This window comes from Pezoporus occidentalis, unplaced genomic scaffold, assembly GCF_034315485.1.
Source record: "Pezoporus occidentalis ecotype Australia unplaced genomic scaffold, CSIRO_AGI_Poc_V1 ctg6, whole genome shotgun sequence".
In the NCBI taxonomy this organism is placed as follows: Eukaryota; Metazoa; Chordata; class Aves; order Psittaciformes; family Psittacidae; genus Pezoporus; species Pezoporus occidentalis.
Genome location: NW_026915943.1, coordinates 6270378 through 6298017, shown reverse-complemented (window position 1 = coordinate 6298017; position 27640 = coordinate 6270378). Strand labels below are relative to the sequence as shown.

Here is a 27640-nt window from a genome sequence, read left to right as displayed (position 1 = left end):
AGTGCATCTGAGGGTAGAACTAGAGTTCAAAATCATTTGCCCAAGCTGCAAAAATGAGGTGAGGCTGGTGAGACATGGAATGGGTTGCCCAGGGAAGTTGTGAATGCTCCATCCCTGGCGGTGTTCAAGGCCAGGTTGGACAGAGCCTTGGGTGACATGGTTTAGTGTGAGGTGTCCCTGCCCATGGCAGGGGGTTGGAACTGGATGAGCTTAAGGTCCTTTCCAACCCTGTTCTATGTGAAGAAACATACATGTGAGGTTGATTTTCAATAATCACCAGTGCAAATATGTGACAAGGGGAGAAACCCAGCCAGAGAGCAGTCCTGCAGGAAAGGGTCTGGGGGGAACATGGTGGATCTCAAACCAAGCACAAGACAACAGTGTCTTACTGATGTGAAAAAGAATTGTCTTTGTAACATGATGTATAGACTAGAGTGACCTTTGCAGGATGTGTTTAGAAAACTTTCTCCTCTCTTCAGCCTGTGTAGTTGAGGTGGGTGTTGTGCCCCATCTGGAGATGTAGCCCAGTTGGCCAGAAAGTGGCCACTCAATAAAGTAGTGGAGGTAACACTGCAGCAGTCTTCAAATACCTGAAGCACATTAGTAACAGAGAGGGATAAATTGACTTTTGTAGCTGTGAGGGATAGGATGGGAAGTAGTGAACTTCATTGCAGTGAGATTGGACAACAATAAGGTCTCTCTGGAATGAACTGAATGGGTGATGTGGAACTTGTCATGGGTGAGATTATTAGGACTAAAGGAAAGGTCTTTCAGGGGAGACAGAGATGCAGCTCATCTTGCCTTACAGAAGAATGACCAGATGGCCCTTTCATGCCTCTTCCAACCCGCTTTTTCCTCTGATTCTGAGGTTGAAGGACTAGTAACTTTACAACTGAGCAGACCTTAGACCCAAAGGGTATATTGTCTGTGGGATATTTCCATGGAGGCTTGACTGAGTGGAAAGGAAATGAATCCTCTCCCAAGGCCACTTTATGGGGAATGTAATCTCTTCAGATCAATAATCATATTGATATGATATGAGGAGAATAGGGGCAAGCAACTATAGGCAAACAGAATTGGCTTATGGCCACAAAACTGCACAGATTTTTTTCTGCCCTGTGCCAATGTGCAGTGACACTGTGTGGGCTATGCTAGCAGGGCACTGGGAAAGAGAGAGGAGCTGGATTTGACCCTTGAAGCATTCAGCTGGGGTAACAGTGTGCAAAGGGGATTCACTTGTGTCCTGGGTTCAGCAGTAGCAGTCATTTTTCCCCTTCTTGGTAGCTGGTGCAGTGCAATGTTTTGACTTTCAGCTCGGGGACAGAGCTGATAACAAGCGATGTTTTGGTTTGGCCAAGGACTTTGTGAGCCTCATGCTCTGCCAGGGAGGAGGGGAAGCCAGGAGGAAGCAGAGACAGGACACCTGACCCAAACTGACCAAAGAGGTATTCCATACCACAGCACGTCATGCCCAGGATGTAACTGGGAGTTAGCCGGAAGGGCCGGGGACTGCAGGGTTGGAGGAGGTATCGGTCCGAGCTTGGTCGGGCTGGGGGGGGCGAGATCGGTCGGCTGGTGGTGAGATGATGTATTCTCTTCCCTTGTTATTTCCTTTATCATTATTATCATTGGTGGTAGCAGTAGTGATTTGTGTTATACCTTAGTTACTAAACTGTTCTTATCTCAACCCGTGGGAGTTGCATTCTTTTCGATTCTCCTCTCCGTCCCTCCGAGAGCAGGGGGAGGGCAAGAAAAAGGGGGGGAAGTGAGCAGAATTACCTGACTGGGTTTAAACCACGACAGTTCTTTTTGGCGCCCAACGTGGGGCATCGAGGGGTTGAGATGATCTGACTGGATTAATAGTCACTCGTCACAATGCTGATTTATTGGCTCTCAGAGTTGTTCTTGTTGATCTCACAGCTTCAGAATGTTGTAACTTACGTAGAGCCGGTATTTGCTGTGATAGTGTTTATCAAGTATGGGGCCTGGGCTAAGGTTCTTGTCTCACTGTGCTTTATGGCAATGGCTTGTAATACGGGCGGGCTCCAGCAGCAGGGCGGGACGGACGTGGCCGTGGACTTGTACCTGGCCGTCCGGCTGCTCTTCACCGTCCTGGCCCTCACCCTACTCTCCATCTTTGTGAGGCTGCGGGGAGCCGAGGGGGAGCGGCCCCGGGAGCCGGCGGCAGCTGCCGGTGGAGGAGGTCGGGGCGGTCGAGGAGCAGAAGGAAGGGGCTGCCGAGCAGCGGGAGAAGGCGGCGGAGGAGCCGAGCCCCGCGGAGGAGCGGAGCCCCGCGACGGCCGAGAGCATTTCCCGGAAGCCGCCTGCCGAGCCCCAGGAGGATGCAGGAGACCACGCAGCATTTCCCAGCAAGGCAGAGGAGGAAGAGCTGGACTCAGGAAAAGAGAAGCTGGCGGTGGGAGAGCAGCAGCTACACCAGCCCCAGTGACAAGTACAGTAGCTACACCAGCCCCAGTGACAAGTACAGCAGCATCAACTGAGAGTTCTGGAGGTTGTGAATGGCCTTTGGGCATCCTTGGGACCTGCCTGCTGATTGTGATGGCGATCAGCATGTTGGCACACACACAGACTGTGTTCTACCCACAACCATTTTGTCTGATCTCCAAAGTTAAGCAGAGTCAGGTTTGGGTCTTGTCTGGGGTTAGACGACGATATGGGGGGACCAAGAGATTTTCCCCAAGGCTGGACAGTCATGAGTGGCAGGGTGTGTGGGACAGTATGGGCAAGTATCTAGTCCACTGGGCCCCTCCAGTGCTTTGGAAGCATCGGAGATGGAAGGCAGCTGTATGGAGTCCCCAGCAGCAAGCTGCAGAAAGTGCTTAAGGGGACAGTGAATTATTTTGAGCCTGGTGGGCCCAATGCACTTCAGGCCATCAGAGCAGAGATGCAACACAGAGATGGACTCATGATCGAGGGGTGGACTTAGCAATGGACACTATTGCCCAGGTTATTCACGAGTGTGAACACTGCACACAGTCTCTCCTGCTCTGAAAGACTGTTACAAGAGATGGAGCCTGGCATCATGGACCAGATGGACGCAGCAGCTTTATAGGGACTGGTCCATGCACTTAGATAAGAGTGATGGTATATTGAAAAATGTGGGACGTGAGCATGACGTGAATGGTATGGAATAAGGGGTGGATAATGTCCTGGGTTCAGCAGTAGCAGTCATTTTTCCCCTTCTTGGTAGCTGGTGCAGTGCAATGTTTTGACTTTCAGCTCGGGGACAGAGCTGATAACAAGCGATGTTTTGGTTTGGCCAAGGACTTTGTGAGCCTCATGCTCTGCCAGGGAGGAGGGGAAGCCAGGAGGAAGCAGAGACAGGACACCTGACCCAAACTGACCAAAGAGGTATTCCATACCACAGCACGTCATGCCCAGGATGTAACTGGGAGTTAGCCGGAAGGGCCGGGGACTGCAGGGTTGGAGGAGGTATCGGTCCGAGCTTGGTCGGGCTGGGGGGGGCGAGTTATCGGTCGGCTGGTGGTGAGATGATGTATTCTCTTCCCTTGTTATTTCCTTTATCATTATTATCATTGGTGGTAGCAGTAGTGATTTGTGTTATACCTTAGTTACTAAACTGTTCTTATCTCAACCCGTGGGAGTTGCATTCTTTTCGATTCTCCTCTCCGTCCCTCCGAGAGCAGGGGGAGGGCAAGAAAAAGGGGGGGAAGTGAGCGAACGAATTACCTGACTGGGTTTAAACCATGACAACTTGGATTAAAGCAGTGAATCCAGCTGGAAGCACAAGATCTGCAGAGGCTGCTGCTACCTGTGGATTTATGCTGGCACTTACAGCACAGCCGGAGATCTGCGTGATGGGAATGCAGCATCCAGAGCTGCAAATCCCTGTTCTTGTTAAGTCTGTACTGCATAAGCAGCTCTGGGCACTTGCTTTCTTTCTCCCTCAATCATGCACCAGCCAACCACCTCCTTAACCATGGAGAAAATTGGAATGGGGTCAGAATTTCCTCTAGTGAGAAGATTACTCATTATGCAGAATATGAAGCAATTTGGGCTCTGCGCAGTCGGGAATAAGATGTAATTACAGCTTGTCATTTTCCCCTTGCATATCTCCAACAAAGAAAAAGATGAAGATGATTTGGGGTCTGGGGAGCAGGTTTGGCACCTGTGATTGCTTCCTGGAATTGAAGGGGGAAAAGCAAGTTGGAAAGTTCAGTCTCAGACAAAAAAGAAATGCCTGGAAAAAACCACAACTGCAATGCTAATAATTCCAAGAAGATGCTGTTAAGAGTGTGTATAGGCTTAAGCACAGCCCAAGGAGCTTTAAACTCCTGAATACTAAATCAAACATGTTTGTAGAAAGTGGATAGTGCGCCTTAACCATCAATAAACGGGATGAGGAAAGAGTTCTGGGGGTACTTTGAGGCCAAACTTGTTTTTAATGGAGCCCCACAAAGTTTTGCCACAAGCTCCAGTAAGATCAGATTGGAACTAGAACCAGGCTGAGCATTTATATAGGTGGATGGTGTTTGTATTCCAATGCCTGTGTATTTTCCAGGCTAGCTTTGGGAGTTAAGTCATGCAAATAAATTAAGAAAGAAATGGGAAAAAGCATGCCTATGTGTGCCTGCATGTGGCTTTAGAGGAACATGTTGAATGTATTAACACTGAGTGAGAGCAGGGGGAATTCATAAAACGTTTTACGTTCTACTAATTCCTGAGCTATGCTCCAGATGTAAGAGTAAACCAAGTGGCACTGGTTCTGAAAGCTTGTTGCAGAGTTCAGTGGACATCTGGCTATGGTTAAGGGATGCTTTTTCCAATACAGGATGAATACTCTGTTCAAATATGCAGTCCTATAGGTTCAGAATTGGGCAGGGCCTACATTAGTCAAGGGGACTGTAAGCAAAGACACATGCTATTGGGGGAAGTGTTCAATAACTTGCATGTTATGAGCGTTCAAGTCGGTTTGGCTCTGGATCTAAGCACCGCACTGATGAGCTGCTCAGGATTCAGAAGGCATCAAGAGAGAAATAAAGAGAGGGACCCTGAACTGTGGGAAATCCCCTCCCTTGACATCTGTCTTCTGTAGTGACATTGGCTGCAGGCTCAGCATCAGCCCTTGCTATGGATGCTGCTGGGGTAGCCCAGTGCTGCTCCTGGTAGTGGTATTGCCTCACTCGTAGGCTCCATGTAGAGGTTGAAGCAGACATGGAGCTCTTGGTCAGGGCAGATTCCTCAGCAAGGTTTTTGAAGGCTAGGAGTTTATTTTTAAGCCATGCAAGACTTCACACCTTATGGCTGGTTTAAGGCTGATACAGGCTTTCACATCAAAATGTTCAACCTGTTTCCATGGGACAAGCGTTGTGCACTCCCGAATTACTATCATTCCGTTGGCTCTACTTCTCCCTTTCTGAGTTTTGCTGTGTTTTTCATCCAGGTTTCTCCCTTTCTCCTATTTACAGCTGAGCTGTGCCTTGAGGAAGTCTTAAATCCTGTGCATCACACTCATTTTGGAATTTGGAATTGGAAGCTAGTTTGGATCCAGGTGTTATGGGAGTTTCTCCTTGTTTAATAAAAGTTCAAATACAGCATTTCTCTGCTGTAAATAACTGTGATGCATGGTGCATATTCCTGCCGGGAGAAACATTTACAGTGACCTTGTCTTAGGGAAAACTCAGTACTTTATACCCTGGCTTCTATGCCACTGTCTGCCGCCTTCAACAAAGCCTTCTTGGAGTGCTGACATCCTTTGCTCTCTGTGGCTATTTGCCTCTACTCATACATGTCTCATCGTGGTTTCATTTTCTTCTCACTGGTGGAGTTCTTGGGGAAGTAACTTCTGCTGTTTGTCCCCTTCTCATCCCTTGATCTTTGAGAGACCTTAACCATAACTACAAATGCAACTACTGTCACTTCAGATCTATCTTGTGATTGTATTTCTCCACACTCAAATCTCTTTCCAAACTACATTCCCTTCTCCCTGAGCTATGATTTTAACCTAATTCAGATACAATCTTACTTGACTTTTCTTAAGGAGTATCTGGCTATTAGCTCACCTCGGTGTATTTAGGTTGGAGAACTTGGTATTTTCATTCCCTGCCTTCTTTTTGGATCACTCTAAGCAGCAGCAACCTCCATCCTGAAGCTTAACCGGTACCCTCTGTCTCTCTAACTGTTGCACTCATTGTACTCAGTATGTTTGCATGTTACCGACTGCCTTTTGCATAACATGTCTAAATGTATGGTCTTTATGCTAAAATGTCACAGCTCTGACTTCATCCAGGCTTTTACAATTCTGTGTCTGAATTAACCTGAAGTGGTTTTGCTTTGATCTGAGCTTCTCTGTGTGCTGGTGTTCTTGCTGCACTTTTCTGTAGTGAATCATACCAGTCTTTGCCATAAGAGCAGTTCGCTGTGTGGGTTCTCCTATTTATTGCCAAGATGTTGCCTCTCAGTTCAAAGCAGCCTGCACCATGAGCGTCCATCATTCCCTTGTTCTGTTTTCTCTCATTAGAAAGAACTTCCTTGGAGTACCACCAAAGCTGCTGCACTTCCTTTCTTTTCAAAAAGACCTACCTGAAGTTAAGCTATTGGTGCATCAAAATCATTGCTTATCTTGCAGATACATACTTGTGCTCTGCTGCGTGCCCCTACCAGCTGCACCTTCCTGTGCTTAGTTAGTACCACCACCAGGACAACTGCTCCGGGTCTCACTAGCTGGGTTCCCCAGCAAGGTACCACAGTAATTCAAGAAGAGAAGGAAGTCTGCAGCGTATTTGTTAGGTTCCATCTGCTTACTCTGAGCCCTGGCCTTTGAGTCTTGCTTTAACCTTTAGTCCAGTATGGAAACAATTCATTAATCCCTTTCTGGTTCTAGGGAAAGTCCTGTAAACCTTTAGCCTGCTTGCTCCCTGCAGGGCCGTGCTGGCAGCAGCGCACTTTGCGTGCGCTTCTCAGCCCTTCCTGCAAGGCACAAACTAAACATCCACGTTTGGCTGCAGTTCTTCTGCAGGCTGGAAACACTTCCCTTTGGTGCAGTAAAACTGAAAACTCATTTTGTGCTTTTCAGCTGCAAACCACGGGATTCAACTCGTGAACTTTGCATGGTGGTGGGGCCGGAAAGCTGCAGTGTCTTTGTCTTCGCAGCAGAAGTGAGCTGTTGGGGGGAATTTAGATCATATTAACATATTGTTTACTAGGATCAATGATGTGTTCACTAAATGTGTGAAAGAATGGAATAGGACTGATGCACAGCATCTCTGGTGATGGACTACTACTAGGAGACACCTATGCTCTTTGGTGCAGTGCCAGCCCTAAACTTCTCCTTACAGCCTCCTTATCCGTGTTCTCCTTGGTCTGCATTGACGTCTACACCAGAGGTTGTTCTCTGATCTTCTCTTACAACCAGTGGGAAAAATAAGCACCTACAGGGAGCTGAACTGAGAAACCTGCCATCAGGTGAGGTACAGCAGTATTGCCTCTGTTAGGCCTCTTTTGCAGCTGTGAGAAATGGGGTTAATTTACCCAAACCTCAGCTTTGCTTAGATACCTGTGCCCTGCTAGGAGCAATCAGGTGAGATGGGAAACCATGAGCATTAACATTCCTGATGTGAGCTTTGGGGAGCATTAATCCAGGCTGAGCATGTGACACTGTAAGACTTTCCCTTATGGAAATGGTCTTTTTATATGTATAAACCTTTACACAGATTACGCAGGACAGGAGGAGTTTGGGTTTCCTGGAGATCTTCTGAGCAGGGTGACAGTATAACAACCCATGTGCTGCTGATTTTTGGTCTTTTCTGAATGGTTGGATGAGGCTTAGAGCAACCTGCTCTAGTGGAAGGTGTCCCTGCCTGTGGCAGGGGGTTGGAACTGGATCAAGCTGGAGAAAAGAAGGCTCAGGGGAGACCTTATAAGAATTTTCCAATGCCTGAAGGGGCCCGTGGCAGGGAGTTGGAACTAGGTGGTGTTTAAGGTCCCTTCCAACTCAAAATGTTCTACAAAAACAATGTCTTTAGGGACTCAAATACTGGATTTCTGAGCATTGCAATGTGCCCTGCTTGGAGCATTAATTATCCCTTAACATTTGTTTAAGATTGTTGGGGTTTAGTGTTTTGACTGTGTTATTTTCTAGTATCAATAGATAGATAATCCATAACATATGTAGTGCTATAACTAGCTAAGTCCAGTCAGTAAAAACATACATGGCAATGTTCAGTGGAAATATGCCTGTTCCAGGCAAATACCATGAAGTTCCTTTTTAGGCTCATGATTGTGTCTTCACCAAAGAAACACAAGCTGTTTGAGCCCCACAGCTTCCCCATTAGATCTTCCCCAATTTACACCAATTGTGTAATTCTACTTTTGAGGCTCTTAGAGTGGAGAGTCATTGGCATCAAACCATTATGGGCATCACACCATTATGGGCATCACACCATTATGGGCATCATTCCATTGTGCTTTCCTAGCCCTGTTCATTTTGAATGTTCCTAGGAAAATGTTGGGTTAAAATCTTGGGAGAAGCACTTAGGGCTGGTCTACTGCTGCTACTGAGTGCCATTATCAGGAAAAATCTCATGTGGTGTCATTGTCTACTTTTATTCTGCCCTTCCTGGCTCACCCAATTCATTCTGAGGGCAACTGTTGCATATTAGGTAGCTAATGATCAAGTAATGTATGCTGCGTACGTACCTCCTGTTGGCTGGTCCTGCATCCCAATTACATGAAGCAAGGCAGAGGTTTGGAGCATCTCCTTGCTTTCACAAAGAACAACATGCTCCCTTTTCTGCTCTGCCATACAGATCCATAGGTTCTGTTCAGTAGTCTCTCTGAGGAAGCATTCCTTGGCTGTCTGTTATGCTATAGCATGATTCTCCTGTGTAGCCACGTCTTTCCCCAGCAGGCCCAGTTACTGCCAGAGCTGTGAGCTCCTGATTTGCACGGCGTGCTCGGCGGGGTGTCGTGCAGCACATTGGGAGCAGCCTGCTTTTCCATGCGGATGTTTCAATGGAGCCATGGGTAATAAATGGGCGCCCTATGGCGAGGGGATTTTTCTCTGTATCACTCACAATAGGAATGCAGCCAGAGAGCCTCTGTGCTTTACTTCTGAGGCAGATGTCATCCTGCAGCAGAGCCATTTGCACAGGAGGATTACTTCAACATAACGAATAGTTTGGAGCTGACTTACTGACTTGGCTGCTGCATGCTGAGAGCACTGCGAGGCTTGTGCTGGGGACGAAGCTCCTCGTGCTGATCAGTGTTATTCCTCTCCTGTCTTCAGCCTCTCTTTACCAGTTCTCTCTTTGGGAGAGATGTCTTTTCTATATGGCTTCGTTTTGATCTCCTTTTTTTACAGTGTACTCTGAACCCTAAGGCTGTGATGCATGACAAAACCTATTCTAATATGAATATTTTTGAGGGATTGGACATGGTTCAGAATGAAACTTTAGCATTTATTAAAAAGAAATATGTTCCCATTCTTTCAGTTGATCTGCAGCTCACAGCCTTCTCCTACCTGGAGCACATTGAGCTTGTTTGTGCTGCTGTTAAGTGATGTTCTTAAGTGCAGTTGTCAATAATAAGTGCTGCCAGACTGCTTCTATACAGGGCTATGTCTCACCACTGATTTTTTTCATAAGGAGGGTTTATGTTGATTAATTACTTAAAACAGTTAAATGTTCAAAATGCTATAAATAATGTTTCCTCCTTACTTTGAAAGGAGGTTTACTGAGAAATGAGAAGTACAGTGCAGCCTAGATTTAGGTAATAACAAAGGAGATAAGCTGAAAGGTAAGAAAGGAAGCCTAGGACTCCAGTGCTGTAATGAATTATATAAACAAATATTATATTTGATATTATATATCAAATGATGAAAACAATGCATGTCCAAAAGCCTTTGCAAAATCAGGATGCTTTCATTCTCGGTGTTTGGAAAAGAATTAGCGTGCTCCTGCAGCCCAGAAACCAACAGTTTCCTGGCCTGTGTCAAAAGGAGTGTGAGCAGCAGGTCAAGGGAGGAGATTCTCCCCCTCTACTCTGTCCTTGTGAGACACTCCCCCTGCAGTCCTGTGTCTGGGGGCAGCAACACAAGAGGGTCATGGAGCTGTTGGAGTGAGTCCAGAGGAAGCCATGAAGATGCTCCAAGGCTGGAGAAGCTCTGCTATGGAGAGTGCTCCCCACCACTACTCTGAGCCAGTGAGTGGTGGGGAACCAAGTCCAGCACTTGCATATCCCAGTGTGATGACTTAGCTGTGGTGTTTCTTTCCACTGGGTGGGATCTCCCAGCTCCAGTTTTGGTTGGAATCTGGGGGCTTTCCCCCAAACTTAATAGCACAGGTCATGCTACAGAGGCAACACGCCGTGCTTTGTGCATGGATGGGCTGTGATTGACTGTAGTGAAAAGTCTGCTAAAGCCTGCTGAGCCCCCGGCCACAAGGAATTGGATCTTGTGCATCCCAGAGCTTACTCAGAGGTGGCACCTTGGTATTTCCACCATCTGCAGAGGTCTCTTTCCCTTTTCACCTGCAGGGTTTCTCCTCCCAGAGATGGTTCTACTCAAAAGAAGGAGCAAAGATGGAACAGTGAGGTGCTGAAAGGGGATATTCGCATTGCCTCTGGTGTGGGCATGCCTGGATGAACTCCTGCCTTGACCTGAAGACTTCCCTTTTTTTCCTCTTTTTCTTTTTTTAACCAGCATTAGGGAATTCCTCACCAGCTTGTTCTTGCAGTAGCCAGGCCAACAATGACAAGAATGTGGAAATCAACTAAGCAATTATATTCGCAGTGGTGGTTAACAGCATCCCTTCATCTGAAACAAATCAGTTACAGTCCAGTGAAACCTGCTGTACCTAGTGTGTGTACATAATGGAGCCCTTGTGCATTTGCAGAGCATGCCAGATCACTTAAACAGGGTTGATGAGAGGCAGCAGGAGAGAAACGTTATGTTTTATTAACCAGAGACACAGAAAACTGGGTATTCTCTTATTTAATCCCCTTCCACACAGAGAAATCTGCCATTGTATTTATAAGGTACTTCTCCAGGTGCTGCAAAATGTTGTAGGAATGAAGTCCAGGACTGTAACTTGGAATTAACTGTGAACAAGAGGGATGAGCAATTGCCAAGGTAGGAATAAATCATGTCTATGAAGGGTGGTTGGGAACACAAGTGGATGTTTGCTAAATAGAAAACCATAGAATCATATTATGGTTTGGGTTGGAAGGGACCTTAAAGCTCATCCAGTTCCAACCCCTGCCAAGGGCAGGGACACCTTCCACTAGATCAGGTTGCTCCAAGCCCCGTCCAACCTGGCCTTGAACACTCTCAGGGCTAGAAGTAGAAATTCTTTGGAGCAAAATCTATGTCCTGGGCTCAGCAGTGTCTGCCCGGCAGCCACACAGTTAATGCAGCTGGTGCCTGCTATTGCTGCGTTTGTTGTTGGAATTAGTCTCTAGTCTGTGTAATTATCTTGAAAGTGAAAACAAGCTGTTTTGGAGTGAATTGAACAACAGGGTCCTAAATGGGAGTGCAGTGTGAACTACAGTAGCACATTTTCATGGATTAATGGCCAAATTGTTGTCTCATTAAAGTCCGATGGCAAAATTCCCATAGGCTACAATAGGGACAGGATTCTCCCTTAAGAAAAGATTCCATGTGGAGCATTTGAGTGTCTCCCAAAAGCCAATTATTAAATCAGAGGCGCTGTAATAACTGAGCTCAAATTTATTTCAGGACCAGGAAACACAGTTGGGAGGTCAGTGAATGCTCACCATGTCATTTCTATGGTGACTTCACTGCAGAGCTCAGCACTGGCCTCTGCACGGTGCTGACAATAAGGCCAAGATGAGAATGAGCCTGAAAGGATCACATTGTGACCGATGAAAAGCTGTTTCCATCAGGCGCCTTGTCAAGCAAGTTGGCAAAGGGGAAGCAGAAAGGTCTCTTCTGGTGCCTGACCTCCACCGCGTTTCTCTTCTTTCAGTGCCATCACTAGGCACAACCTGGCTCTGCTCCAGGCAATGAAGAAAGCTCTAAGTAATCAAACCGTGGCTGACAAAACCACTCTGACAGAATGGGTCTGTCTCCATGGTACAGTTTAACACCTGCTCATCAGTATTTCCTCCTCCTACGAGCCAAAAAAGTCAACATAAGAAATACATCGACATGGCCCCATGTGAAAAATGTGTGTTTGCTTTTGTTTAATTGCTCTTTTTGTTGTTGTTGTGCATGGTCAAATAGAGGAAATCAACTACTAGAGGCTTTGCTTTTATCTTAGCTAGGGATGCTAACCTCCTGATTAGTGATTCTGGACTCTCATTCACAAAACAATAAATGCCAAGCACATGTACATCCTTTCAATACACTGGGATGCAAAGAGCCTTGGAAATTGCAGAGAGCTTAAAATTGGAAGGCGAGGAACTTGGTTGTCCAGCAAGACAACATCTAGAAAACTCATGTAGCTCTCCAAATGAAGTGAAACCCTGTAGTGGGAGCAACTCACTGCTTACAACACTGCGGTGCAAAAACAGCATCAGTAAATGATAGGAAGGGAGGTGCTGGCTCCCTGAGGTGAGATGGGCCAACCTGGAACAAGCAGGAAACCTGATTTTGTATTTTCTCTTTGTTCTCCTCAGTGTTCTTCCTCCATTTCTGGCAATGCTTATGCTCGTGTTTGTCTGTAAGCAAGTTCCTGTTATCAGGAGGCAGCCCCAACACTTTGTTTCTACTGAAGCAGTCAGGTAGATCTAGATCCATTCATACATTGGTGTTCTTTTTTCCCTTTCCAGATGCTTTTACTCTGATCTTATGTTAGGGCTATTTGGCTAGAAATGAGAGCTGTCTTTGAAAGCAATTTTCAATGGGGTTTTGTGTGTGTGTGCAGCCAGCCCCTCTTAGAATAATTCCGTTTTACTGAGAAAAGCCAATGTATAAAATAGATGAAATACTAACAAATCTGTAGTTTCTTGTTACCTTTCCACTCAGAGTTGTGGGGCTATTTTGGCAGTGCTAAATTAAACCTCTGGGATCTGAACACGATCCAAATTAGAGACCTATCCTATTAATCTATCTTTGATAATCCCAGTAGGTGTCTTTCTGCATCTGCAAGTACCTAAAATGTGGCTCTGATTTCATTAAGTAAATTAAGATTTCATTTTCATTTTTATTAAATAGATCTGATTCTGTTTGGTAAAGGAATGAAGAAGGAAAATGAGTTCTCCTTTATCAAATAGAAGTTGATTTTCCAACTTTGTGGGTAGCCCAAATGAATAAAAGCTACTGTGTCTGCTACTGAAACTCAAATCCAAACATACTGCATTGAGACCTTGCAGAGTAGCAGAAATGAAAAGATTTATGTTTGGAAGAATGTACTACATACCTAACAAATGCCAGTGTGCGTCACTTGTTATGTGTAGTACCTGATACTGGACTTTGATTCTGTGCAAATTAAAAAGCATGAGTTTTCCTTCCAAGAAGCTCACTTTAAGAATGTAACATTTCTTTTGTTACAGAAGCGATGTTTACTTTAAAAACCTTAAGTCTGTAATATCATAGAATCACAGAATATCTCAAGTTGGAAGGGACCTGTAGGGGTCATTGAGCCTAACTCCCTGCTTCTCAGAGGACCTTGCAGGATTGACACGATTAAACCTTGGTGCATCTTGCCATCACTTCAACTTAAAGGGGGTTTTCTTTTTCTGATAGCAATTAAATAATTGACATTATTTATATCCATGTCTTTGTCTAGCAAACAAGTCCCAAAGACTTCTCTTATGTGATCTGCTCTGGATTCAGCACCAGTTTTGCTGTGAAATGAGGGTTTTACCACTGGAATCCAGTTTGTCTTAAGCTGGAAGGAAGGGCTAGGCTGAATGCTAAGCCAAACCCTCCGGCTGAGGAACAAAGAAAACTTAGTCCATTTTGCTCTCTGTTTCAGTACATGCAGGGTATGATTTTGCACAGCCTAAATGCCAGCTTCACAATTTCCACCCCAGCCTGCTGCTGAACAAAGGCCTGCATTAAGCTCAAGAACAAAACTGCAAGCCTCGGGCAGAGGAGGTGGCTCTCAGACAGACTTCTGAAACTGGCTTTAAAGTCTTCATTCTTGGGTGAAGGATTAACTCAGTGCTTTGGTCTTTAGATCCTCCTAGCTGCTCATCCTTAGACTTCACAACCCTGACTGTCATCTTGGGACTCAGCTATGGAGATGCTGCCCATCCCCTGCGGAGTCCAGACACGGTCTGTGGTTAGACTCTCCTTCCTTGTGCTTTATGGTTTCCAAGTGTTGAGTTGACAGGACTTTAGACACAACAGGTTGTTTTGAATTGAGGGGTATAGTTGCTGAAGGGAAAGGCTTTTGGTTGTTTCCAGAAGGTGAAACCCTGGATCTGCTTGACTTTTCCTGAAAGCTTCTTCCATGGCTAAATATGCTTGACAGGTTGTATGTGAACTTGCCCTGGCACGTGGTTATCAGCCCTGTCTCAGAACACTAGATATTCCGATGGTTCAGAGACCAAGCTCTATATCAGGACTCAGTCTGTGTAACCAAGGGCTCAGTCCTTTGATTTCTTTAGAATAAGCAAGACCCAAGGTTGAACATCACTGTCTGGAAACCCGTGTATCACCTGAACCTAAGGCTGATGGATGCACAACAGCCACTGTCCCAGAGGGAGCAGACAGCCACTCTGTGCTATCTGGAGTTATTTGTGATCTACAGATCGGTGTGCACCAAGTTGCCTAACACAGCCCAGAGCAACAAACACATGGTGCCTGTCTGAAGGACCCTCTGTATGTACCATTGACATTATTTGTAAACAGAATGTTTTCGTGGAAGTAACTAAGTTACTAATAATTGTCCAAATAACCAAATCTTAGTGCAGGTTTTCTAGGGTGAGGCATCTCTGCTTTTCCAACCTAACCAGTCAGTGATGCAGCAGTAAGGTTCATCCTGCTGATTTGGCACTAACAGTATCTGTTTCCTTGGTTTCTGAAACGCACGCATTACTACCAGCTAGAAAAAGTCTTGCTTCAGGAAGTCATCAAAGGAAATACAATGTCAGTGTGTGACTGCAGCCACACAGGCACAATGTTCACTAACCTTTTTGGAACTCTGGATGATGCATCCTGAAAATAACAACCTCCTCAGGATCATCTGGAGTAAGTTACCAGGTTTGCCACTTAATTTCATAGAATCATAGAATCACAGAATCCCAGACTGGTTTGGGTTGGAAGGACCTTAAAGCTCATCCAGTTCCAACCCCCTGCCACGGGCAGGGACACCTTCCACTAGAGCAGGTTGCTCCAAGCCCCTGTGTCCAACCTGGCCTTGAACACTGCCAGGGATGGGGCAGCCACAGCTTCTCTGGGCACCCTGTGCCAGTGTCTCACCACCTTCATCTTAAAAAATGTCTTCCTATGTCCAATCTAAAGCTACCCTATAGGGTATACCCTATAGGATATATATATATACCCTACTTTAAAACCTTTACCGTATGTCCTGTTGCAACGGCCCTTCTAAAAAGTCCCCATCATTGTTATAAGCATCCTTTATATTTTGAAAGGTCACAGTAAGGTCTCCCTCTGCCTTTTCAGCTCTGAATACCCAGGGCTTCAGTTACTTCAAAGACTGAGCAAGTTCAGAATCATTTTACATTTGCTTTACTTTGATGTCGCTGCATGACTGTGGTTCCAGGCAGAGGAGGATAAAAGCCTGGACTGAAACATGAGTTTAAGGGGTCTGTTCCCAAAGATGTGCCCAGTGACATCAGCTGGTTTTGAAGAAAGAAGCGGTAAATGCTCCATCCCTGGCAGTGCTCAAGGCCAGGTGGGACAGAGCCTTGGGTGACATGGTTTAGTGTGAGGCATCCCTGCCCCATGGCAGGGGGTTGTAACTGGATGATCTTAAGGTCCTTTCCAACCCTAATAATCTATGTTTCTAAAACAAAATCAGTGGCCATCCTAGTGCGCTGCGTGGAGGTCCTTCACAGCAGGTTGCAAGTGAAGATCACTTCAACCTTCCCGGACTCCATCTGGCTCTGCCTTCAGTGCTCCCCACACTACACCGCGCTCTTTCAGCAAGGTACTGTTAAGTTGAACCCCAAGTTTGAATGTCAGGTTTGAAGGTTTGATGCATCAGCTGGTGTCTCCAAACAAACTGAGGTGTGTGAGTGAAATCAATGCTTTAGCCATTGCCTTCTGATCATCCATATAGCAAGTTATTTAGGGATAGCACTTGTGTATTCATGGAGGCTGGACTGTTTGTTACTCTTATTGCAGTCACGCTTCATCTTTGCATCCTCCAGCCAAATTGTTTCAGTTACAGAAGAATAGATGTTCTGTTGGAGGAAGGAAGCTTCTGCCTTGGCCTCGGATGATACTCATCTAAGCTAGGAGAGGCTGGAGCAGTCTTGCCGAGGTGGACAGGCAGCAGCCATGCCAAGAACAATATTATTTGCATTTTAAGTTATAGCATCTAATGGAATCAGGAACAGAACTAGGTTTTGTTCTAACCTCATTTGAAGGTTTGCCAACAGGGCGATTTACAGCTTCCCAGGAACAATGAACAGCTCAGCTGTCTTGACCAACATGTAGTCACGCATGTTGCAAACGGACATCAATGGTTTATAACATCTTGCTGCAGTTCCTGTTCCACAGACATGTTTGTCAAACAGCTCAGGAAATCAAACGGGTTTAATCTTTAAGTTTCATCTCGGAGTAATTGTACTTTCATTCCCCCCTGCTCCCTAGTCTGAACTTGGATAACTTGTTTCATACTGCCCTTGATTGAAAACAGTTGGAAGGGGATGGGAGTTTTCATTTTTTAATGTTTTTGGAAGAATCTCAGTGACTTTATTACTTACTTGATTTATAGTTGAGTGTAAATCTGTTTCTAGGACAGTGGGTGCTTTGAAACTGGAAGTGGTTAAACTTAATCTCGAGAAAGTGATAAAAATTAAAGCACTTGTATGAAATTAGTGGTGTTTTGTCACCTGGAACGTTTGGATATAGTTCTGTTCACACCATATGGAAAAAAATAGAGCTGAGATTTTGAGGAGCAAAGAAAGTGGAAAATAAAAGGACTATATCATTGGAAGAATATTTAGAGGTCCTGGGGGGGAGGTTTGGTAGAAAGGATGTATCATTTTGTATTTGTGTTATAGTACAAGTTGCGGTCCAGATGCTGCAGTATCAGGGCCAGGCACACTGAGTGCTGTGCATTCAACTGCCTATGATTTAGAGACATCTCAAATCAAGTTGACAATAGACCAAGATCACAGGGAGAGTGCAGACACAAAAGGTCAGATCGCACGTATGTGAGCACTTCATGCATCTTCCCTTTAACCCTCAGCATTAAGAAGGAAGAAAAAGGTTGAAGTAAAATGCTCAGCTGAGGAGGAGGACGAGGGGCCGGGGCAGAGGGTAGTCAGTCAGCTAGCTGCTGTCCTGGTGGTGCCAGAAGTAGCTTGGACAGTCAGATGGCTGATCTCAGCATTTAAGCAAAACATATGCTTGGCAAAACAGCAGCCCTTGAGGTCACACTGATTTCATCTAAGGGCTGGCTGCAGGCTGGACAGGAAAGGATATGTGTTTGTGCTACATAGGCATGTATATGTGTGCATACATATACAGCTTGAGCTACCTGTCAGTGTTATAAAGGGGGTTTGTGAAATACAGTTGTCAAAATGCAGGAGGAAAGAGAGGGAAGCAACATCCTTTAATGCCATGAGAGACAAAATAATGTAAGAATGTGGAAGGGCTGAGTCTGTGGAAGGCTGATAAGGGGGGGAAATATCACCATGGTGAAAGCACAGCCAAACTCTAAGGTGAGCTGCCAAGTGAGGACAGCATGAAGATCTCCTCTTGCCTTCCAAAGGGAATCTGGACAGTTGGGAGAGCTGCCCATCTCTCAGCTGGTGTTGTAGTGCCAATGGGCACCGCAGTGGGTGACTGCATCTTGGCCCTGTGCACATCACGGTAGGTTTCTCTGCTGAACCCCAGCAAAAGCTGCCTTGGTTGATGCATCAGTGACCTTGCAGGATGTATGGACTGGAGAAGCTGTAAGGGAAAAGCAAAAGCAGTGCAAATTACTCAAGTGGGAAATGAAGGCTCACACAGGTTTCCTGCAGGATGCTCTGTGTTTACTTGCATGTTTAGTTGTCTTCAAGTGGTGGTTGGATAACTGGGGGAGATCTTAGCGGTGTTCTCTCAAGTGAGTTTGTTTTACTGAGGGAACAGGTCTCTTATTTAGAGCCTTCTTTATTTCTCATATTCTTAATTTTTAAAGGAAAACATAGCCTTTCTCTAGAATCTTTTATCTGAGGGGGTATCTGAATGTTTGTAAGCATCTTGAATGGCCCACAGTGCATGTCTCATTAAAGAGCTATCAAGATTGTGGTTCAGAAACCGAGCCTGCTTATTCTGTATTAGATGGGAATGAGCAGACAGCATCTGGTACTACTTAGGAAGCTTCTGCTGCTGGTTCCTTTCTACAGAGCTTTGGGTAAAGCATACAAGGACTTATGAATGGTGCGGTGGAGAAGTCACCTCTGATAACGTCAGTAACAATGCTCTTGGTTCCTTTCGCACTAAGCTTCCTTCCAAGTGATCTTGTGAAGCAGCGAGTTATATGGCTTAAGCACTGTGTTTCAATGGTGTTCCACCCAATACAGCCGTCAGCAGTCATCCATGAGCTGGAATCCAGCACCAACCTACATGTGGAGCAACCTCCTTTGCTGGAGTGGCAATACCAGATGAGATACAAACTGCAGAGAGACTCCTGTCCCCCAGCCCCACAGAGTGATGCAGTTTGCGTGCGAGCACCGAGTGCTCAGGACTCATTTATGTAATTGCTGGAACCTCAAAAGGAACTTAATGCTCTCTTTAGCATCAAACCCCAATTATATGCAACCACAGTTCACGTGACCAGCTGCCTGTACAGTGGGAGAAGCTTCCAGACATTGTAAAACTGGCTTTTAAAACCGCATTCTCTTAATGCTTTGGATCACATTTAAACCTTAAAATTGCCTTGATCTTTCTTCTCAGGCGTGCTTGTTTGAATTGAGGATGAGGGCTGGTTTTCATGGACTAGGAATGCAAGTATTGTAATTTATGCTAAATTCTTCCTGTCTAGGGGCAGCATCCTATTTGGAAGAAAAGTGTGTGTGCAGCATTACAAACTGCCCCACTCAGGCAGAGATATTGGGCTTTGTGCTTGGCAAACCTCCTGCAGAAACTGATTTCTTCCTAATGTCTAATCTCAGTCTCCCCTCTGTCAGGTTAAAGCCATTCCCCTTGTCCTGTCCCTACAGGCCCTTGTCCAAAGCCCCTCTCCAGGTTTCCTGTAGCCCCTTTAGGCACTGGAGCTGCTCTGATGTCTCCCAGCCCAGCTCTCTCAGCCTGGCTCCAGAGCAGAGCTGCTCCAGCCCTTGGAGCATCTTTGTGGCCTCCTCTCAGTTAGCCCTAGGACTCACTTTCCCCCTCTGGACTAGCTTGTTTCACTCACTAATCAGCATGAAAATGTGTAACAGTGGTAGGTGCAAAAGATATGTGTAATTACACAGGGAGACTGAGAATCATGTAGAGGAGACGCTGGGTTGTCTTCATTTACTCGGGAGTCAGGAGGGCAAATCCACTGGGATCTGTGTGCCAAGATCACATGAGATATTTTTTATATGAGGCTGGGAATTTGGGGTTTGCCTCAGGAATCTGACGATGCACTCGCCTGTCTCCCAAAACCTGATGTCCTCTTTGCTGCTTGCACCATCAAGCTCCCTTCTCTACCAAGTACATGAAGAGGAAACCAGGGAGTGCTTCATCTTTTGGGCTCATCCAGTCTTTTACTCTGTTGCTTGCATGCGTGCATGCACCATGGGTCCTACATGGGATTCTGTGCTGCTCTATTGCTCCTATTCTCTGTTTTATGCCCATCACAGACAAGTTTTTCTGTACCATGGCAGCCCTATTCCCCATGCAGTGATTTCACTCTTCTGTACTGAAAGACACTGAAGCCTGTATTTAGATGCTTCACGCATGTAAAGATGTTTGTGAATCTAGTCAAAATCAAGAGAAATGTCAGCCTAACCTATTTCTCACTAAAGCCAAAGAAGTATTCCCATTAGCTTGGCTAGAACCATGTGAGGATCTTAATATTTCTTTCATGGCTAGAAACAAGGCCCAAATTTGCCCCCAGATTTGAGTTTCTTCAAGAAAAAAGCAGCTCTGTCTTGACATCTCTTACTTGGCATTGTCAGTCTTCACTTTTCCTGTCAATAGAGTAATGATGCTGGGTTTAACCATCTACAAAGTCCACAGATCCTTCGCAAAACCAGCTGTTCTTTGGGGAAGTTTGTCTAGTTCAGCCTTAGAAATATGTTTTATGCATATAATACAACAGAACTTTGCTTGCAGATTAAACAAATACAGTTTCTAGCATATGGATTTCTCTCACTATGAAGGAAAAATTGCTGCCCTAGAGACTAACAATCTGTGGGAAATAGCAGTGAATTCTCTGCTACGTTCAGTATAGAGCTGTACCCCTCAGTCTGAAATCACAGCACAGGGCTTGAGGAGATAAGCACTGAAGTTCTTCCTATGGATTAATGGATAAAACCCTGAAGATATTTGTCTTATGAGGCTTTTTTATTGAGGTAAACCTCCTGTATCACGTGGGAACAGCATGGTGCTTCTTGCCTGTGACCCTGTCACATCCTGCCTGTTGCATGCCCATCAGGATGTCATGGAGTCATAGAATCACAGAAGGGTTCAGGTTGGGAAGGACCTTAAGATCATCCAGTTCCAATCCCCGTGCCATGGGCAGGGACACCCCACACTAAACCGTGTCACCCAAGGCTCTGTCCAGCCTGGCCTTGAACACTGCCAGGGATGGAGCATTCACAACTTCCCTGAGCAACCTGATGATGTCCTCGTCAGGGTGGCATTTGCTGCTCTGAGCTAAACAGGATCAGGTCCCTGCTCAGTGACTATTCTGGCACAGGGGCATTGTCGTGTTCCAGTTGTGCTCACTCTGAGGTTTGTGTAAATCAAAAGTCGTTGTTGTAAGACAGGGTAGAAGTGAGAAGTGTAATGGAAATACGTCCCACTAACCCAGAGGAAGGAAGTTATTTGCACAAGACAAAGCAGTTGCTGGTAAAACCTCATTAATAGTAGGGACAACTTACATTGTAACTGCATTAGTGAATCACATTAAAGATGGTTCCCCAGACACTGAAACAAACATGGAGTTGAGTTGCTTCATTATCTTTGTCTTGGAGTGGGGTTTTTTAGCGTTCCCAGGCTCTGGAAGCAGCAGAAACAAGGATATGAAAGGATTAGAAACCCACGATTAACAAAGGGGATGGCCAAGAGTGTGGGATTGTTCAGCTGGTGACTTTGAACCCAGAGAGAGGCACAGACACTGTGAGAAGGGCTTGTAAACCACAGTCAGCAAGAGGTTTGCCCAGCAATAACTGCTGAGAAGGCGCAGTGGGGAATCTGCTTCCCAGGTTTCAGAGAAGATACACCAGATGATGTCTTCCCTTATCCCAAAGCATCATGGGTTTGGGTTTTTCCCAGCTTAAGGACACAAAACCATGCAAATTAAAGGTAGTAAGAAGTTACAACACATTTAAAATGAGAAAATAAAGGATTACCCCTCTGATGTGCCTCCTTCCCTCTTTTTATGCAAATGTCATTCTCAGTACAGCTTTCCTAGGGTGGGATGTGCAAGACAGAGCCCATGCCGCTCCATCCACACCAGCAGTAGCTGAGAAGCAGCAGTGTGAAGATGGTTATCAAGCCAGCTGGAGCAGAGGAGACCACAGCAGGATCTGACCTTGTCAGAAAGACCTTTCACAGTGTAGAAATGGATGTTTGCTGCTGCTGCTCTCTGCTCCCCAGCCCCTGCATGCAGTCTCTGTGAGGGTTAGTTTTAGTGCTGAACTTCTGTTTGCAGACAGTCAAATTACATCCTGGTTGCACTGGACAGGTCCAAGTATCTATGGAGAACACATTACAGGGAAAATCTGTATGGAGTAAGGTTAATAAGGTTAATGAGGCCCTTGACTATTAGAACTTCCTTAGCATGACTGTTAAATCTGAATTGTAAAGGAGAAGCAGATTAGCTGTGCCTGCTCTTGCAGCCTGCAGTGGTGATCCCTGTGTGTCCTTATTTCCCCTGCATCCCCTTCCATCACTCTGCTCTTATCGGAGTAGAAATTTCCTTCTTCTGGGGGCTGTTTCCAAAGGGTTGGGAGATGTTCACTGACCCTCATTGCCTCAGCTCAGACACAGCCAGGCCAAGTTGCTTGGATTAGGAATTGTGGTCCTAAAGTCTGCCTGAGAATTGCAGCTTGAGGCCCAACATCACAGAGAGCAACAGCCTAAGGCTGTAAAACTGCCTAAACCCCTCAGTCTGGCCATGCAAGCTGCCTCACAGCCCTCCTTCATTGTGCTGTGGCTTCTCCTGTACTCTGGAGCACAGGGATATGGATGGGTGCAGTAAGCCAAGACTTTGGTCCAAAAGGATGCTGAGCGGCTGGATGTGGTCCAAACCACAGTGGACTCTGCATGTTCTGCATTACATAAGGCCTAATTCAGCCCTTGATTAAGCCCCCATTGCCTTAATAACAGTCTTCTGATGCCCTTTGTTTCTCTGCTTCCACCTACAGAAGTATGATCTATAATGAGTAAATGCTAAGGCTAAGCCATGCTAGCATCCCTCCCGCTTGTATTCATCCCAGAGTGAAACACCCTCTCCTCACTGCTCCTTTATCACAGGCTGTGATAAAACTAATCCTTACCTGTGAATTGGCTTCACCCTTCAGTTTCTGAAATAAGTGGCTTTTATGGGCTACAAAGAGGGAGCTGCCACAGAGCAGACTCGGTGCTGTCAGCAACAACAAAACAGGAGCATTTGAGTTCTTTTAGAACAACCCCCCCTTGCTTAGCCCCTGCATAGTGTGAAGCCTTGTGGGCAGCTGATGGTTTTGCCTTTGTTTTTGGGTAGTGACATAGCATCTGCCCTCTCCATGCCAACTCATTTCCTGTTGAAGAATGAATTGGAGCACCTGGCTTTAGCTCCACAGGGCTGTGGCTCACCATCTAATCATTAGACCTTTCAAGACCAGAAAAAGAGTGGTACAATATGGCTTTCAGGCAGCCTTAAAAACCCCTAAAAGCTTTAATCTTAAACATAGCCATACCTCAGTGAATTCCAGCTTTTGATCCGGGGCAGAATGTGTTTCCAGATTCATTTCACGCTGTGCTGTTTCAGTGAATATAACCGCTTCACCCAGGGGTCCTGCTCCGAGACCTTCCACGGAACTTCAGAAAGCAGCCTTCAAAGTTAGAGCAGGCAATTTCTGCTCTGCTCCCTGCCCTGCCACAAAGCCACTGTAGGATGGACCAGCTCTGTACTTAAAAGCATCCTGGTTGTGAAGGCAGCGGCTTCCTCATCACATGTGGTTGCAATTCAGGTGCAACAAATGCAGAAGTGCAGTGAGCTGGAGATGTCTGTTAGTGTGACCATGTTTCCCTTGGATTGCTGCTAACAGCACGGCTGTGGTTGTGTTTAAACAGTTTAATCTGCCCTCACGCTCCAAAAAACATCCATTCACGTGCGTAGATCTCCAAATTGAATCATAGGATCACAGCATACAGGGTTCAGCAGAACCATCTGTGTCCTGAGTACAACACTGAACAGTAATCACAGAGGTTTTGATGCTGTTTCTGGGTTTGACAGCAAAATCTTGACCTCCTGCTTCCTGGGTGACTGCTGACTCCTCTTTGGCTGGCTGGGACAGGAATGATTTCTTTCTTACATCAAAGATTTCAAAAGTACTTGGTTCTATCCTGATACAGACCAGGAAAAACCTGAAAAATGCTTGTGGGATAAAGATCTGTTCCTCTGGAGGCTGAATATCTTTTCTGAAATGGATGCAGAGGTGTTGCTTTTCTTTAATTTGCTCTAGTGCGCAGGTTACTGTTAAGGGAAGGGTCACACTATGTAAAAGCATGGATCTAGCAAACAGGAGAATCATTTTCAGTCCTTTCCTATATCTCTTCTCAGGTTTCTCAGCATCACTGATAGTTCGACAAACCTTTATCACCAGCATCTGCATCACTTACAAGTGAGCGGCTCTTCCAGTGGTCCATCCCCATGGCTGTATGTCCCCAGCTGGCTGTGCCAGTGTCTGTAGGACCATCTATGGTGTATCATCAGCCAGGGGAGCTCAAATGACCTGGTTATTTTTAATCCAGGTACTTCCTCTCACTGATGAACCATGTGACTGCACACATGCTTGTGCTGGCACAACCACTGGGATGGCACGGGGACAGGAACAAGCACCAGGAGGTGAGGGAAGGCTGCCAAAACCAAGTTCATCGAGATGTGTCCTCAGTGTTTCTTGTGCAATAATAACAGTTGTTTGTCACGGAGAAACACTAAATCCATGGAAGAAAATAGCAGTTTAACAGCTCTATAGGCATAAAGCTGCTTATTATGATTTCTTATGTGTTGGTCTGTGTGCTTGAGTAGATGTAGTCCAGTAATTCCTCATTTTGAATCTTTTACTGCCAGCTGTTCATCAAGATAAGCCTCAGTTGGTCAGTTATGGGTGAAGTTTTCATTAGGATTTAAGCTCCTTAGACGCTTCTGAAAATGTTTCCTCCTATCCTGCTGTCTAATCCGCTATCAGTGTAGCAGAAACCCCATTAATTAAGGACTAAGACCTTTCCTAATCTTCTTCCCAGACTGCAGAAGGCATTTACCATCGCTTTTCATGGGGCTGAGTCCAGCACAGGGCACTGCTGGTCATCTGGAGCATCAGCTCCTGCATACACGGGAGTGGGACACGCTCAGGCTTCTGCCCGGGAAGGGTGAAATTGTCCCGTAAGAGTGGGATTATCTCATGTAATCTAGCATTCACGCTTCAGCTGTGGGCCAGGGGCAGCTGCTTAGTAAGACTTGTGGTGCTCTGTGTGCTCCCTGAATAAACAGAAAGGGTTAGCACTGAGAAAGCACCCTACGTGTCATGTCTGTGTGCTAATATGTCATTAATGCACACTGTGTCTGGTGGAAAACGGGAAGGTAACTGAAGCTGATGAGCTGGGTGTGCAATGATGAGTTGGGTATCAAATTGTTCAGCCTGAAGAAGAGAAGGCTGCATGGGGACCTCATAGCAGCCTTCCAGTGTCTGAAGGGGGCCTACAAGGATGCTGGAGAGGGACTCTTCATTAGGGACTGTAGTGACAGGAGAAGGGGTAATGGGTTCAAACTTAAACAGGGGAAGTTTAGATCAGATATAAGGAAGAAGTTCTTTACTGTAAGGGTGGTGAGGCACTGGAATGGATTGCCCAAGGAAGTTGTGAATGCTCCATCCCTGCTGGTGTTCAAGGCCGGGTTGAATAGAGCCTTGGGTGACATGGTTTAGTGTGAGGTGTCCCTGCCCATGGCAGGGGGATTGGAACTTGATGATCTTAAGGTCCTTTCCAACCCAAACTATTCTATGATTCTATGATACAGTGTTGAGTTGGGTATACTCCTCAGTATCCAGATTTAAGTCTTTGTTAACTGGAGGTTAGCAAATGTGATGCCCATCTAAAAGAAAGGCCTTGAGGAGGATCTGGGGAGTATACAAGCCTGTCAGCCTGATCTTGGTGCCAGGGAAGGTTATGCAGCAGGTGTCTTGAGTGCTGCCACCACACAGCACAAGCAGGTGATCAGGCCCAGTCAGCACGGGTTTATGAAAGGCAGGTCCTGCTTCACTAACCCGATCTCCTTCTATGACAAGATGACCGGGTTAGTGGGTGAGGAAAGGGCTCTTCCTTGGGTGAAAAGCTGGCTGTATGGCCAGGCCCAAACAGTGACATTTAAATCCAGTTGGTGGCTGGTCACAAGTGGTATCTGCAAGGGCACAGTACTGACGATAATTCTGTTTAATGTCTTTATGAATGACCTGGACGAGGGGATCGAGGGCACCCTCAGTAAGTTTTCGGATGACACCAAGCTGGGTGGGAATGCTGATCGGCTGGAGGGTAGGAAGGCTCTGCAGAGGGATCTGGACAGGATGGATCGATGGGCTGTGGCCAATGGTGTCAGATTCAACAAGGCAAAGTGCTGGGTCTTGCATCTGGGCCACAACAACCCTATGGAATGCTCCAGTCTTGGGGAAGAGTGACTGGAAACTGCTCATGGAAAAGGACCTGGGAGTGCTGACTGATGGAGCTGAACATGAGCAGTTTGTGCTCAGGCAGCCAAGAAGGCCAACAGCATCCTGGCCTGTATCAGCAATAGTGTGGCAGCAGGGCCAGGGCAGTGATTGTCCCCCTGTGCTGGGCACTGGTGAGGCTGCACCTCGAATCCTGTGTTCAGTTCTGGGCCCCTCCCTACAAGAGAGACATTGAGGTGCTGGAGCGGGTCCAGAGAAGGACGATGGAGCTGGTGAAGGGTCTGGAGGTGTGTAAGGTGTGTAGATGTGGTGCCTGGGGACATGGTTTAGTGGTGGACTTGGCAGTGTTAGGTTTATAGTTGGAGTCTATCTTAAGGATCTTAATGTTCTTTTCAAACGTAAATGATTCTGTGATTCTAAACATGTTAGGTGATTTGTAAAGGACTGTGGGAGCTGGGCTTTCAGGAAAGCCATTGAAAGTAGTAGAAGTGAGCTAATTAATTAATGTAAGATTGCCATGAAATGAATGAAACCCTAAGAATACGTACACTATAAAGCTGTATACACTATAGAGACCAACTAAATTCAAATATCAAGAGAGTGAACCATCAAAGCGCTGCTGGCACTGGGACTGCTAATCCAGAAGCTGTAGGGTCAGGATGGTCCCAGCCCCATTGTCTCTGCAGGGAGGGACTACTTCCAAGCCCTCAAGGGCTGCATGCTGTTGCTTGCTTTCCTGTTGGATATGCTGTCTAGTAGTGCACATCGTGCCATTTAAACATGCCTTCCTCTTTTCTTCCCAGGGAATGGCTTTTACGCTTCAAGAGAGGCTGCAGCTGGGAATTCATGGCCTCCTTCCTCCTTGCTTCTTAAGCCAGAACGTTCAAGTCCTCCGTGTGTTGAGAAACTACGAGAAGCAATCTAACGATCTAGACAAGTATGTCAGAAACATCTTATTGCCTCCCTCCTCCCCCTGTCATTTTCAGCTCTTTAAAGGCCCCAGGAAGGCTTGAGGATCCTGCTTCAAGACATACAGGTTACCCTCAGTGTCACCTTCTTCATGCTCTCCAGCAACAGGAGTGTTTATTCTGGCCTGCCTGCCTTCACTTCACTTACATTCCATCCCAGTTCCATAGTAGCACTGGTACTGCTTTTTTCTACCACCCCATTGCTGGAGAGCTCTGGTGTTAGCTCAGCAATTCGCTATACCTTGGGTAGAAGTGCACAACAAAAAGGTAGTGCCTGCCCCAGAGCACTGGAGGTGGAGTGAACACACATAGTGCATGTACCTGTTTGCTCATCAATACATTCACTAAAATACTGGATGGAAGAACAGAAAGAACCTGCCAAGTGGTAGGAAAAGAAGAAATAACCAGAAGCAATGATGTGTACTGACTAATCTCTCTATTCCTAAACTTCCATTGCGTCCAGTATTGTTCATCAGGGTTACTGATGGAAGATGGTGTTTGACTCCTGTTGTGATAGACAGTAG

General features: G+C 46.0%; 1 protein-coding gene across 1 annotated transcript in view; it reads left to right on the top strand.

Moving 5' to 3' along the window:
- The window catches only part of ME3 (malic enzyme 3), a 113853-nt gene that overhangs the window by 35593 nt on the left and 50620 nt on the right, over positions 1 to 27640 (top strand). The window contains exon 2 of the mRNA XM_062639164.1: positions 26952 to 27085. Within this exon, the coding sequence (XP_062495148.1) occupies positions 26952 to 27085 (134 nt within the window). The remainder of the gene's footprint in view (positions 1 to 26951; positions 27086 to 27640) is intronic.